At 37.9% G+C, this 16,175-nt stretch overlaps 1 protein-coding gene across 4 annotated transcripts in view; it reads right to left on the minus strand.

Moving 5' to 3' along the window:
- ptprz1 (protein tyrosine phosphatase receptor type Z1) overlaps window positions 1–16,175 on the minus strand; it is a 116,603-nt gene that overhangs the window by 61,289 nt on the left and 39,139 nt on the right. For all 4 annotated transcript variants that reach the window (XM_062982347.1, XM_062982346.1, XM_062982349.1 and 1 more), the window contains exons 3-6: window positions 5,588–5,767; window positions 2,464–2,615; window positions 926–1,021; window positions 670–736 (exon numbers count right to left, since the gene is read on the minus strand). In XM_062982347.1, coding sequence (XP_062838417.1) covers window positions 670–736; window positions 926–1,021; window positions 2,464–2,615; window positions 5,588–5,767 — 495 coding nt within the window. The remainder of the gene's footprint in view (window positions 1–669; window positions 737–925; window positions 1,022–2,463; window positions 2,616–5,587; window positions 5,768–16,175) is intronic.

Genomic DNA, 16,175 nt, shown 5'->3' on the forward strand with positions numbered 1-16,175 from the left:
CCACTGTGAATTGGGAGGGAGTTACGCAAGCTGTATCCAGGGACCATGCCAGATGTCTGCAAGTTGTGACAATGAACTCGAAGATAACCATAAAACAAAGTTAACAAATCTGAAGGGTGAGCAGAATGGGACAACTGAAGAAGCAGCGGCTGGCGAGTAGTCTAGCCCAGCCCATACATAGACTGCCAGCAGATCCGAGCAGCCCCTGGCCCAGCCAATCAGAGGGCAGGGTGAGGCTCACCAGTGAAACATGCCCACCGCCGGGGGCTCCTGGAAAGGATCTCCCAGGAGAAGTGGCAAACAGGAGGGTGCCCACTGCTGCAACATCACTGGCTGCAACATACTGACTGGCTCAATACTGGGACACTATTACCGCCACACCCCTTCTAAGCCACCAGACATTTCCTCTCTCCAAATTAAGGGAGGGAGTTATGCAAGCTGAATCCAGGGCCTATGCTAATTCCACCCAGCAGTCTCCATTTCTTCCAGGAGGAGGCTGGCCAACTATAGATCAGTTTATGAAATAAAGGTTATGAGATCTGGAGCATATTGTCTCTTTCTTGGTTCAAACACATTGTATTCAGAGTTAATGCATTCATATAATTGGTGGTTTAATGTATTTAAATTGATAATTGTGGAAATGATTTCTATGTTACATCACAAACTCACCAAAACGACTAACCCTGGCCACTCCATCAATAATTGTATTGTAATCCCCATTATCTTCGAGACCAACCTGTTGACAAAATGTTGCATAACTTAATATTGAGCTCAATTATTTATTAATTTGTTAGTTCTCCAACAAAAAATAAATACATATTTTGTAAATTTACTCATGCAAAATCCATATATGCACATACTACTGCTATTATATTTAGGGTGAATGTTGGTATTAATATAATTCAGTATGCATAAACAAAAATACCTCAAATAAAATGGATAACACTCTTAATCTTCCATTTCCTTCAACTGCCTTATCAATATCTGCAAACCGATTAGGATCATAACAGTAGATTTGCATCTGTAAATAGAATCATATTAATTTAGGTGAGTTTTCCCTCAAATTATATAAATAAAATCATTTGTTGAATATACGTATTATTTTATATATGAGCATTTGCTTACAAAAGGAACTTCAGAATTCCAAAACATTGCCATGTCCCTTTCTAAATTGTATAAATATTACCTAGACTAAGGTCTATTCTCAAATTTTCTAAAATGAAACAGACATCAGTTCTGAGAGTCTACTTGTGTATTTTTGTCTTTCCACCTACAAAGGTTTACTTAATTTGATATGTGTCCTCATTTTGCATGACCGAGACAGTTTTATGGAGATTATTTGTTATCCAATCTGACTGTAAAAAGTTGTCCCATTTGACTGTACGGTCAACATCTAAACTTTCTTACACAATGTGAGTGCAACAATGTCACTTTGCTCTCTTGTGTGATTATTTCTACTATATTTGCCTAATGGAAAAGCTTCAAAAGGTAGTGTAATTATTTTGTGACTTCTATTTCGTCTAATAAAGCTATAAACAATATGTACTTGGTTGTCTATAGTTGCTTTTTTAATTTGAAGAGATCTGACTCAATCATGAGCAGAAACATCATACTCTAAATTTTTGAACTTGTTTATCATTTTATATGAATTTTAAGTACAAGGTAAAATGATCTAAACTAGATTCTATTGGTGTGCTTGTCTATCACATTTAAATTTAAGTTATCTCTAGAGTTGACAGAATGGGGCCTTCCTGTAGAGATCACTGACTCTGCCAACACTTCTGTGTTCCTTCTGAAGAGGGTTAGAACAGATCTCAAGGTGTGAGACTTAATGGCTGCAAAAGAGAACTGAATTTTTATGGTCTGCTTTCCACAGTCTTTGTACTATTGGTTCACTGCTTCTCCTTTGCTTTCTGGGTTTTGTAACTGCATGAACGAATACTCTTGTTCTATAACACTATTAAAAAGCAGACTTTAATACTTGTGGCTTCAAAAACATCACTTTTGTTCTCTTGCATGATTTTTTTAACCCTTTTTGTCGGATGGAAGAGTCAGTGAGTTTAGAACGATAATGTGATTTGCACCTTTTTGTACCCTACTAATTGTATTACCTGTGTGTATTTTGGAGTTTGTTTAATGGTTAGCATTTCCTCCCTAGCTCCCCCTACAAACTCTCCTGGTGTGCCTCTCATCCTCCATCAAATGCATGTGGGCACAGAAAGGTATTGATCTGCTTGCAGAAGGCAAGTAGGGATGGGGCATCCTAGTCTTTTTGTGGGGGAGTACCGAAGTTTAAGAGCAGCCACAAAAATTGCCCTCTCTCTTCCTTGTTCCCACCAAACACACTTGAGTGGGTGGTGGGACTGAGAGAGGGCATTCCACAGAGCATGGTCACCCCTCCATAACATGACATTTTTAATTATTTATAAAGTCATTTCAATGACGTCAGGTTTTACTGATTACCTCAAGAGGATATTTTTGTCCATCTATGCTATGTTCAGATCCATCTTGAGATATATTGCATTTTCCCCAGTGAAACATTATCTTGCTTGCTTTAAATACACCTTCTAAGCCTCCTCCAGTCACAAAATATTCATTTATCAGCTTAATTTCCACTAAGGAGAAAAAGAGTTATCATTAATAATTCTTAAGACACAAAAACACCTATTTTGTCATTCAAACAGATCAGCACTAGAGTGAGGTCAAATGTCTTAAAATCAGTCAGCAGAAATCATATCTCTACACAGTGTGTGACATTCAGAATAAGTTAGTTGAACACTGTTCCTCATGAAGTCAGTGGGACTTACTTCAAAGACATCTACACTGAACTAACACAGTTTTGAATTAGTTCAATAAACATTGCAGAATGATCCTGTCATGGATATGAATCATTATTACACAACCTTTAAGCAACATGCAGGGTAGAATTATTTTTACTACCTTTGCAGAATCATTTGGTTGTTGTCAATTGTTTGATGGGGGTAAAGCAAGGCTGCAATGTCTTGGGATGAGACTCAAGCAATCATAGTTTCATATCCAATCTCTTCCTCTCTCCTTCCAAAAACACCTTGTGCAATGCTTAGAACACGAGGGACAAGTATGGCCTGTATGCAGCCCTCTAGGACTATTTTGTTGTCCTTATCTCAAGCCCCTTAATAAAAAATTAGGATTTTTAAAAAGCCTTTAAAGCTCTCTAGCTAGTGGGGAAAGCCTTTTTTTTTTACCACATCTGGAGTTTCTGTGGGCCCCTGGATAAACAATTTCACCCAAAAAAGGTTTTCACTAGGGGTATGGAAGAATTACATTTAATCCACACTAGACCAATTTAGGCCCAAGAAAGGACTTTTTTTTTTGAACAGGAGGTAAGTAAGAAATGACTGTTCACTTCCTATTGCTAAAAATAGGAGCTCTCCTGGGCTAAAATGGCCCAGGAAGTCTTTAAACATAGTGAAAATGTTTCCCTTGCCCAGTAGAGGTCACCTGGGGGCAAAAATTGATTTTTCTGTGGGAAAGGTTGTGGTGAGGGTGCAAACTTCCACCTTCTCCTAGGGGGCTAATGCAGCCCCTTATCTTTTCATAGTTGTCCGCTTCAGTTTAGAGGATTCTCTTGTAAGCAGAACTGGCATCTCTTTTGTTCAACCATGATTTTCTGCTTGACTGCCTCTCTATCAGAAATCTAGAAGAGCCCAAAACACACACCTGCCAAGTAATCATAAGAAATCAGATACAGATCATGACCTTAGCATGTTCAGGTTGAGTGTCCCTTGTCCAAAATGCTTGAGACCAAAAGTGTTTTGAATTTCAGATTCTTTTGAATTTTGGAATTCTTTTATATGCAGATATATACTTAATGAGATATTTTGGAGATGGGACCCAAGTCTAAACACAAAATTCATTTATGTGTCATATACAACTTCTACACATAGCCTGACGGTAATTTTATACCATTTTAAAAACAATTTTGCACATTAAACTAAGTTTGAGTACATTGAACCATCAGTTAATAAAGGTGTTACTATGTCAGCCACTCATGATGACAATTCTGGATTCTGGAGTATTTTGGAAACTGGGAAATCTGGGTAAGGGATGGTCAATCTGAACTATCAAAAAGAATACAGTCTGACAGGCTATTATTTAAATACTTGGCAAAACCAATTACAAGTATTCTCTCCCCAATTCAGACTGAAAACAATGGAAGGTAGCAGAAAGGTTAACGTTTCCCATCCAAGACTCCAGGTCAAGACTTTTCTCTGAAATAAAGATGAAAAATCTGAAAGGTCACAATGCAACTACTTTTATGAATACAAACTACATAAACCCTTTTCACTCATCAGATGTATATAACCTACTATTTCTTTCATAATTTCCAAATGCCATCATTTAATAGACATACAGTTCAGTGAGACAATATGCTATGAGAGAAAAAATGTAAGTCCTTCTTCACATCTGAAAAGAAACATAGCCATTTGAAATAACATCCATGCCCTTTTAAAAAATTATGAAGTTGGGATCCAAACAAAGATTTCTGGTGCACCTAAGAGTTTTAATATGCTCAATAGAACTTCCAAACTTTCTCCTTCGATCAACAGACTTCATTGTCAATCTACAAGCAGCTTTAGCAACATCATTCTGTTTACAAATGATGTGTTCGCAGCTAAGTCAGCATGAGAAACTGCTGTTTGAGAAACAAGCCAAAAACCCACCCATCCAGGAAACAGATTAAGGCTGGATCTACAATGCCCTATATCCCAGGATCTGATTCCAGATTATCTGCTTTGAACTGGATTATATGAGTCCACACTGCCAGATAATCTGGGATAATCAGATAATCTGTGATCAGATCCTGGGATATAAGGCAGTGTAGATCCAGCCTTAGACAGTTCTTTTCATTCAGGAATGTGAGTTTTTAAGAATTTGAAGAAGATTCAGAATTTTCTTTGGTCTTAAGGTACATGAGATGTTCTGTCAAATCTCTACCTCATGAACGACTAGAAGAGTGTTCTATAAATTCAGAAACTAAGCAAAGTGCATTAGTGTACTTTATATCCTTTTCCCTATTCGTATTTCTCTGCATGGCTCACTAGCATTCTTCCATAGGATCAATTGTGGCTAGTAGTAGATGAATAATTAAACAGATGTGTCCTCTTTATAATCCTACATGTAAGGATAATAATTTATTCAATGTAAATGTCTTTCTACCAATGTATTTATAATTACTGGCTTTGTAGTTCTGAAAACGTATAGCAGCATGTCAACTGTAGCTTATTATTATTATTATTATTATTATTAGTAAAATATCTGAATCTTCACTTTCAGTATGTATACATTATTGAATTATGATAATTATGTAATTTCTGGGGGCTATTTTTGCAGCATATTTCTTTTCTCTTTGAATCTTCTTGATTTGATGCTTGACTGCTATTGCCAGCTGTTTTCCCCTTAATTGCAGAGCTGCTAACTTCAAGAAGAAGAAAAAAGGGGGAAACTAATCAGGAGATTTAATATCCATACACATTTATTTCCAATACAAAAAGTATTCACTGTATAAAAATTAAGCCATTCAAAATGCTAGATATGAATTTTGTACCTGTTTTGCCTGTGTTGAAGATTAAAGTATCTTTTGATGTTTCCTTTTCCCAGTCTTGGAATTTCAGATCCTTAAGATTCACATTTACTTGAGTTAGATCCTCATCAATATTAATAGGTGATTGTTTGGCACCATTGCATGCTGGATATTTTTTCCCCCAGCTTGTTTGATTTAGTGCTCCTAAACATAAAAAAAACAACAACACAAGGGTAAGTAACTGTGTGTAGAATGTCTAGTTTTACATGGAAGTCACAGATTATGCAACATTAATATTCATGTAGGAGAATGTATTTATTTTCAAGCCACCACAACCCTCCCTACAATTGTTTAAGACATTTCAGTGGAGATTTATGACAGCCGCATGGGGACAACAGCTTTAGGGGATAACACAGAAGACTGTTCTATTGCTTCAGAAAGCTCTCTCCTTGAGAAAAGCTATCAGGAAGACAGCTTTGCCCTAGCCTTCTCCTTGACATTTTAACTTTGTGCTGGGAGCCTAACCAACTTGACACTTCTTAGCCCTGAATTTTGTCCTGCTTGACATTACTGGCTTCCATTTAAAAAGGGCAACATTCAATTTTGGAGGGCAGCCAACTGAATATCAAGTCCCAAAAATTCAGTGTTACTCTTTTCTTTATCAGGCAATATACCCAACCTTTCCAGATTTGCATCTACAGTCAGTCCACAAGTTACAAATATTTGATTGAGAAAATGATCCATAGTTAAGAATGGGTGAGACAACAGGAGGTGAGAGAAATCTATGTAGGAAATTCAGTCCTGAAACAATTATCATGGGGAAAATAATAATAATAATAATAATAATAATAATAATAATAATAATAATAATTCTTCAACAAATATACATATTTCTATAGATCCACATTAAAACTGAATTTCTATAAAATACATAACAAAATACACAAAACAGACATCAAACAAATAAAATGAGTTTAAGATTCATAGTTGAAAACTGTCTGGGTAGGCCTGCCAGAAGAGATGCATTTTTAAGTGGTTTTTAAGATTTCTCCACAAAAGTTTTCTCATCAATCCTTGTTTCCAAATTCCACTTATCATAAGGACAGAAGAGGAGGTGAAATCTTCTGGACAGGGACACAGGCAGCAACACAAACACCACAGGGGGGTTAACACTTCCCTATGCTATCCAAACCTATATATAGAAAGAGGACTGCCTGTATTGTACAAATGTTCTTAAGAACCTGAAATACCTTAGAGCAGGACTTCTTAAACCTTTTCCACTTGCAATCCCTTTCCAACTAATAACATTTTTATGTGACCCTGGGTATATAGATATATAGCAGTGGTTCCCAACTTGTGGATCCCCAGATGTTTTGGCCTTCAACTCCCAGAAATCCTAACAGCTGGTAAGGTGGCTGGGATTTTTGGGAGTTGTAAGCCAAAACACCTGGGGACCTACAGGTTGAGAACAACTGATATATAGGGAAACCTGACCAAACTCTGGCAGTCAGGATAACTAAACTCACCAAAGTGTACCATTTAAGATATCATTTTTCAGTTATACGGTCATTTTGTAAATACTGTTTATATTATGGTTTTTAGCCAAGGTCAGTATGACGTAGCATATTCCTATACTCAGAAACAAAACTGATTTGACTCAACTCATCCAGGGAAGATTGCAGCCTGATTCAGATGAACTGCATGGATAAGAATGGCATCATCAATAGTGTACCAAAGGTGGAGTGGTGGGATTAATCTGCCCTGGATGCAGGAATGAGGGGGAGTCTTCACTTTTCCAGGCCAGAGGTGGAAGGCAGGAACACAATGCTCCAGGTGTTCCTTCAGTGCAAAGGGGGTCCATGGAGAAAAGTCCTTAGCTGGATGCAGGGGCTCCTTACCAACTGGACTTAGGGAAGACTATACTAAATGAGTAGATGTCAGAGTGGGGGCAAGATGTCAATGCCAAGGCTGGAGGTATCGGAAGCAGTAGCCAGCGAGAAAGTAGCTCCCTGGAAAAGCCTTGTTCGTGATGTCATTTCTGATGAGGTCACAACAAGATGCCAACCATGTGGCCACCAGAAATGCCGCTGCCAGCAAGGCTCTGCCAAGAAGCTGCTTCTAATCAGTGAAGTAGTGGTGGATCTTTTTGATATAGGGACATTGGATCACTTTGGATTCAGTCCAATGCAGTTGTCCTCATATTAAAAACCAGGGGATCACTTCAGAGTACCTTGGAAGTTCTGGAGTAACCTGCAGTTCTTCTTGTTACAGAGTAACATCTGAAAGCAGTGCTTCTGCTGTGGAACTGGACATACATTATGTGGACTGTTCGCATTTTATATCGACATGGTTTTTAAAGGGTGTTATATCAGGGAAGGAAGATCATTGATGCCCTTTCTACACTGCCATATAATCCACATTATCTGCTTTGAACTGGATTATATGGATCATATAATCCAGTTCAAAGCAGATAATCTGGATTTTATATGGCAGTGTAGAAGAGGTCTGCTTTTGGTGAAAGTAGAAGGATCAGGAGATTGTCAATTATGGCTTCTCTTATGTCCTTTGATCAGCATATATGCATAGTCTACTTTTTACTACAGTAGAGTCTCACTTATCCAAGCTTCGCTTATCCAAGTTTCTGGATTATCCAAGCCATTTTTGTAGTCAATGTTTTCAATATATCGTGATATTTTGGTGTTAAATTCGTAAATACAGTAATTACAACATAACATTACTGCATATTGAACTGCTTTTTCTGTCAAATGTGTTGTAAAACATGTGTTGGTGCTTAATTTGTAAAATCATAACCTAATTTGATGTTTAATAGGCTTTTCCTTAACCCCTCCTTATTATCCAAGATATTCGCTTATCCAAGCTTCTGCCGGCCCGTTTAGCTTGGATAAGTGAGACTCTACTGCATTTTTTTTTTTACTATTCTAGGTATTTGAGTTTGATCATTGTTAAACGTCAAGATACTAGACTGGATGAATACCAGATTGTACAAATGTAGCTCTTAATACATTTTTAGGAACAACTACAGGCCAACTAAGATGCTTTTAGCCAAAGTAGAACAGGTCTCTAGTGATATGTTGTGCTCCATCTCTTTCAAAGATAAATCAGAACATGAGACTAGGGAGGTTACAATGATTCTCAAATGCAATATTAAGTATCTATTTGATAAACAGTACACTTAATAACTCAAATCTCAGCACAGGTGCTTAAGATGAATTTTAATCTAAATTTAGAATTGCTGCTTGCGTATAATCAGGCTCCAAATTCACTGATTACTTTATCTGCTAACTTGGCAAATCTAGTATTAATACATGAATATAGATGCCATTGCAGTCCATTGCTCTTCAATAACATTTTGTATCCCTTTTACAGAAAACTATTAATCAGACACAATAAAGTGTATATTTATATAAAATTTGCACAACCACACAGATAATATATCTAAAATTGGTGGTGGCCTATGATCTGAGGTGAGAATCATCAACATGGCAAATACTTGGGAATAAAGTAAAAGTATGATATAACACGAGAGGTTTAAGATTGCTTTTATTTCTACTGAATTATGTTTGCAAAGATTCAACTTAAAACACTTCACCAAACTCAATCCAAATCAGAGTATCTTTTAGCAAAAAGACAGAGAACAAACAGGAAAGGTTAATAGTCAATTAAGTATTTGGAATCAGCTTAACAATCAGCAGTAATAAAAAAAACAACCCTTTTCAAGATTTTATCAGAACGGTGAAATCAGGTGCCAGTGAATCTTGATGAAAAACTCAATTGCTTGGAATAACATTAATACAGTTTCTTTTAGCCTATTTACTTAACTATATGAAGCAATGAAGATAAACTTTTTATAGCTTAGAAATTAATTCTGTTTCAGAAATCAAGGGACCTACCTTTTCTAGTCAAATGTTGCTACTTAGAAGATAAAAAGCAAAGTAAACATCTTTTCTTTTTACCAAAATATTTCACCTTTCCCTGTTTTGCTAAAATACTTTTAGATGTATCTCTATGCATATTAAGTATGTATAGGAAGAATGGAAGAACTCCCGGTTAGTCCGATTTTTTATGGTCCTACACAGGCATTAAAATCCAGTTTCAAGCTAGCTCAAGGTTGGGATGTCCACAAAATGTGCACTCCCAATGTGTGCTGCAATGTGTATCCAGTAGGAAAAAGCATTTTTTTTTAAAAAAAAACCTCACTGGAAAGCCCAGTTTAAGTCATAAAATCAGCTGTAGCTGATCAGTGTATATCCCATGCAGAGCAGCAACCCAAGACCAAAACGTGGAACACTTTTTTGAGGATAGCACTTTTGCGGGAAGAAACCAGATACACAATTCAGTGGAAAGGTAAACAAACATCTCTCTGAGAGGAAACCACAGCATTCCGATGGGAATGTTTGTTTTCCCTTTCTTGCTTTGCTCTGCTTTCATTTAGTATTCTTCCAATCAGGCAATTTGCTTCTTAGCAGCACATTATGCCAGAGAAGATAAGGAAAAGAATACAGCGCCACTGTCTGAGCCTCCAGCTTTTCCTGGGGTATTTGTGTAGGCACTCCGCAGCGAACTGGTTCTCTTTAGTTTACATTTTGACTCAGATTAAATGGCTGTGTAGAAGAAGCCTTAGTTTGATCAATCGGAATTCTTATTGTCTGTTTCATCTCTGTAGAAATTGGGGTTGTTGCATGCTTCCATGTTGTTCTCTAAGTTAGGGTTACCCTATCAGGGTTTTCTTGGTGGATTTTGTTCAGAGGGGGTTGCCTCTGCCTTCCTCTGAGATTGAGAGACTCTGATTGCCCAAGGTCACCTAGTGGGTTTCCATGGCTGATTTGTGTTAGAATGTGTAAATGACTCAGAATTTCTTTAAGTGCTAACAGAATCAATGTCTCAGGTGTCACTGTAATTGGGGTGTGGTAGCAGAGGTCTAAGACTGTTGCATATAAGTTTGTAGTAACTTGATGAGGGTTGGAGGTATGATTGAGTTTGTATATATTGTGTCAGTATTTGTACTATTACTATTAAAATGATTAAGGGTCTGGAGAACAAGCCCTATGAGGAGCGGCTTAAAGAGCTGGGCATGTTTAGCCTGCAGAAGAGAAGGCTGAGAGGAGACATGATAGCCATGTACAAATACGTGAAGGGAAGTCATAGGGAAGAGGGAGCAAGCTTGTTTTCTGCTGCCCTGCAGACTAGGACACGGAATAATGGCTTCAAACTTTTAAGCAGAGGCTGGATGGCCATCTGTCGGGGGTGCTTTGAATGCGATTTCCTGCTTCTTAGCAGGGGGTTGGACTAGATGGCCCATGTGGTCTCTTCCAACTCTACTATTCTATGATTCTATGATTCTATGATTCTATGAATCATAGAGAGTTGGATAAAACCACAAGGGCCATCCCATTCAGCCCCTTGCCATGCAGCAATACACAATCAAAGCACTCCTGGCACATGGTCATTTAACCTCTGTTTAAAAACCTCAAGAGAAGGAGACTCTACCACATCACACTCCAAGGCAGCATATTCCACTGTCAAACAGCTGTTGATATCAGCCAGCTTCCAATAGATTGAATCCTTTGCATTATCTACTCTGACCACATAGTGCAATGGGCCAGTGAATCAACTGTGAGGCAGCTAAAGGGTGTGTGAAGCTGATCCGGTTTAACATGGACCAAAGTTGCTTAATGGTGTTAAAGTCATGGATTCTCTGGATTCTCCTCCAGAATCCAGAGCAAACTGTGACAGAACAGGGTGCAACTGTTTAATAATAAACTTTTATTTATATCCTGCCACTATCTCTCAGAGGAACTCAGGGTAACTCACGAAAGACTCAAGGTGTAACATGCCAAGTACAACAAGTGCAAAACAAAGCAAACAATAAACAGCCAATATAACATCAGAAATTCACATGTTTACATGACCATCCCATATTCTCTGAGTTCAGGTGGCCTGGGGGTACAGGATGGCACTCACCCCCTTTCTTGTCATGGAGGCCAGCATCTGTGACATGGGTTGTGCCAATCACCTGGAGTGGTATGGCCAGAGTGACGAGATTGGAGAAGGCAGAGGGGAAAGAAGAGGCATTTTTGCCATAATCACCTCTTTTCTGAGTGTTTCAAGTTATCATCAATATCCTTCTTGAATTGTGGTGCGCAAAATGGACACAGTATTTCAGGTGAGGTCTGACCAAAGTCGAAGAGAATGGGACTATTATATCCCTTGATCTACACACAATGCTCTTATTGATACAGTCTAAAAATCACATAGGCTCCTTGTAATAAACTGAAGCTTTATCCTAAATAACACTTTCCTACAAATGTTTGAAAATTATGGGAATGGGCTAAATGTACATCTTGTCATATAATTTGGTTTTTTTCAGTTACATCCAACCCAGCCTTCAACTGGTCACAAGATATGTCTGGAACTGGCCTACTTCTTTCCTTTCATCTCTTCTACCTTTGCTCTTCAACTCTTGCTGCTATCTCCAGAATTTCTGTGATTAATATAAAATAAAATAGTTCATCTTTATTGCTGAAATTTGAAAGGTACTCATTTTTATTAAAGCATTTCAAATCCAGAAGCTGTGTTCTCTTCTGCAAGAAAATTAATACATTTATCTCCTCATTTTATTACTAAATTTAACACACTAGAACCTAATTTTGCTTCTGGCATATTAAGCAAATATATATATATGCTTAATATGAATAATATTCATATTCTGTTTAAGTGGAATGGGAATTTCTTTTCACGAAAGGCCAGTCACCCAAGCACTACTTCATTCCAGTATATGTACAGCATAAGATCTTGTCATGCACCCTGAAGTAAGAGCAGCTGCTTGAAAAACTCAATAAATGACTTTTTTTAAAAAAAAAATATTTAGAAGTACTTTCTCAAGGAACTTATTAAAACCATTTCAGCATCAACAAAATAGTTTTAGGACCCATTTACATGGGCCACAAAATCCAGAAAAAAACATCCAAATCACTGCTGCTTCAAATGAGCTCTGGAATCTGCCATGCTTACACCACTTCATTCCCGAACTGCATCAGCAATGGAAAAAGAGTCCTCATTGTACAGTCTGACCAAAAGCTTTGTTGGACAGTTGCCCTTTCCTGTATTGTTTTTAGTTGCTGTAATGGTGACATATAGCTCCAGAGAGTTACTGACTCATTCGGCACCTTTACCGATGTCAACTAAAGCAACTGCATGATTTGGAGAGGGGAGGGGAAAAAGAAGGGTTTGTTTTTTTAGATCATGGGGAAAGCAGAATAGTGGCATTGGCTGATATGAACAGTAAGGCTGGTGCCAAATCAGAACCAGCCCAGCTGTTCACACACATTCTGAAATGAGTGTCTGCTTTGGAGCCTTAGAAAAGCTGAGTGTTCATAACATGTGGCAAAACTGCATTAAGTAGCTTTGTCCTGCAATTGGAGCAAGAAGGTCCTGTACATCATGTAGATGCTATGGAATGACTTCTCACCCTCTTGCTGCTGCTCCTCACCCTACACAAAAAGTTCTCAGGACTGCAAGAGAATGGTATAATACAGGTTGAGTATCCCTTATAAAAACAAAACAAAACAAAAAAAACAGAAATCCTTATAAATCTGAAATTGTCTTCACAGGTGGTTGAGAAAGTGCCACCTTTGCTTTCTGATGGTTTCATGTACACAAACTTTGCTTCATGCACAAAATTATTTTTAAATGGTATAGAACTACCTTCAGACTATGTGTTTAATGTGTACAAGAAACACAGGTGAATTTTGTGTTTAAACTTGGGTCTCATCTCCAAGATGTCCCATTATGTATGTACCTGCACATTCAGGGAACTGAAGATCCAAAAAATCAATCAATACAAAATAAAACCCCAAACATTTCTGGTCCCAAGCATTTCAGATAAGGAATGCTCAACCTGAAAAGTTTGGCTGAAAATTCTTGGAAAACCTCTAATGCACAATCAGGGCATTAGAGAAGGCGCTGGGGGTTGGAGTAGGGAGGGAACTAAAATCTCACTGCTTGTGATGACTTATGGGCCATGTAGTCCCGTTCCTAGTACTGTTGTGACAGATGAAGAGGAAAACTTGGGTTTCCCACCGTTTCTGCCAGATTTGGAGCCCTTGCAGCTGCAGGATGTTTGTCCACAAGAAGTCAGCCAAACAAGCCTTGTGGAAAAATCTCCCCCATTTTCTCGCCGCCTTTATTATAATCAAGATAGGCACGCTCGGGAGGCGACTCGCCGAAGCGCCCGGATAGCTGCCAGACAATTAGATGATTAAGTCTATTTCCCTTGGGAAAGTTTAAGGAGTCTCGCATCTGGACAGTATAGGTTTTGGTTCTTGTTCCCCAGAGAAAGTGTGCTTTGGCGGGAAAACAAGATCCTATATAGATGTTGGCCACAAAGGATTCCTTGCGGAGTCAATTCGTCAGCTTCGGGAGTAGATTGTGTGTGGACTACGCTACTCCAGCTTCCAGGACCTTGCTCTCGTTCCAGCCCTGCCTTGTTCCCCGGACCTCGCCACGGATTTCGCCACGGACCCTGTTCTTGCTCCTCGCTTCTTGTTGCCTTGAATCAAGCCTTGTTTGCCAAGAATCTAGTTTGCTCCCCAGCCTTGCATCAAGCTCCATGGACTAAAGGACCTTGTCATTTCCCCTCACTTTGCTTGGCAAAGTGTGTGTTTCGGTTATTGGATTACAACTTTGGACTTTAATATCTCATATTGGACATTGTTTTCCTGGACTATATTTGACCTTTCCTGAAAGGTCTTCTTCTGAACTATATTTTACACTTGTTTTTTATTAACTTTATATATTTCCTCAATAAAGATATTAGATAGATTCTGGCCTCTGTGTATGGTTATTGGTGCTCTGCAGCCTGGGTCCTGACACTGCTATCACAAACAGTGGATTTCAGAACAATAGATATAAGCCTCCATCAGCATTAATTTGACAGGGCTTTCATATCCGAATATGAATAAAAAAATCAACATCCCTATAATATATTACTGAGGCAGGCCCCAAAACACTGAAATTGGAGACTGGAACTTCCAATCACAAAGGTATATTTTTCACACCCTTTTGCTCTTTTCTAAAGAAATGTATGATTTTTTTCAAGGTATGCTATCTGTGTTAGTGTTCTTCCAACCCAAATTAATTATGAATCGTTGGGAAAGTTCAATTTGCTATTTATTGTGCTTCAGAGAAGCCCTTTCAAATTGTCAGAATCAGACTGATGCAATTCAGGATTTTCCCAAAGCCCATTCCATTGTATGTCCATTTTTTAAAAAGGATTATAGGAATGTGATATATATATATATATATATACACACACACACACACACACACACACACACACACACACACACATATGCACTGGACTGACACCTGAGCTATACTTAGAAAAGACCCAATTAAATCAATTATAGTGGGTCTCCTCTAATACAACTAAATTTGGATTGAACTCTATTTCTATTTTTATTCAATGAGGGATTAACTTCCTGTTAATATGTTACAGCTTTGAAGTTAGAGGACTCTGTAACTCTCAGTATACAGAGAAAATCCACATATTCCACACAGGTAAAGTGAAAAAATGAAATATAATAACATATTAAATGAAATATAACTAAAAAGCTAAAATATAATGTTGCCTAATTTCTTCATTTTTCTTAGAATGTGTAAGAAATATGTACTAAGGGAAAGCAGAATTCGTTTGAAATAGGCAGCAGTAATGAAAACAATTTTTGCTTCTGGTATTATAATAAACTTTCTCATATATCTTATGAGTAGAAGGAATGATGAAATGTACATTTAAAATATGATTAGTACATGGTTCCCTATATAGAATCTGACAGGCAATGGAAAATGATCAGTGCATTTTGTTCTCAATGCTTTGCTGAGGGTATAGTTTCGAAGAGAATCATTGCTTTGCAAAACCTAATCTAGTTAGATTATTTATCATTCTTACAAGTCTTCCATTAGAATAATAGAGAGTGACAAGTACTTACTAACTTGTTTCATGATTTAACAACTGTACACGATTGAAAACATACTTTACTTTTTCACAAATAATTGAGGGGGAAATGTTTCACAGATCTGAGAAAAATGCACTTTTACTTCTCCCCCCCCCCTTGGGTTTGTTTCCAAGAAGGGTTAAATAGGATTGCTTTCATAATCTTATATAATGAATGTAATAAAACAAAAAGATTCATAACAGCATATGTTACTGGTTAATTGCAAAACAAGTCCATTTCTAAGGAAATATTGAAGTGGATCTCAGGTCCAATTAGACATATTGGCAATCATATCAGCAGCTGTTGCATGACTTTGTCGGGGCTTTTTAAACAGCAAGCATAGGGATTTACCACATGAACTGGATAAACGCCACAGCACAGAAGAAGGGGTTTACCTCTTTGCACTTGCCACTTTTCAAATCTGAACTGTTCCCTCCTTTATGTCACTAAGCCCAGAGGAAACCTTCCATTTGTGACAATGGAAGCTTTTCTCCAAAGCAAAATATCTTTGCTTTTGAGGGGAAGGTTGAAACTGAGATCTCCCAAGAGCCCCATGCAACCACCACACTGCATCCTCATGCTGAGCGATCAGCGAGACA

This window comes from Anolis carolinensis, chromosome 5, assembly GCF_035594765.1.
Source record: "Anolis carolinensis isolate JA03-04 chromosome 5, rAnoCar3.1.pri, whole genome shotgun sequence".
NCBI classification, from domain to species: Eukaryota; Metazoa; Chordata; class Lepidosauria; order Squamata; family Dactyloidae; genus Anolis; species Anolis carolinensis.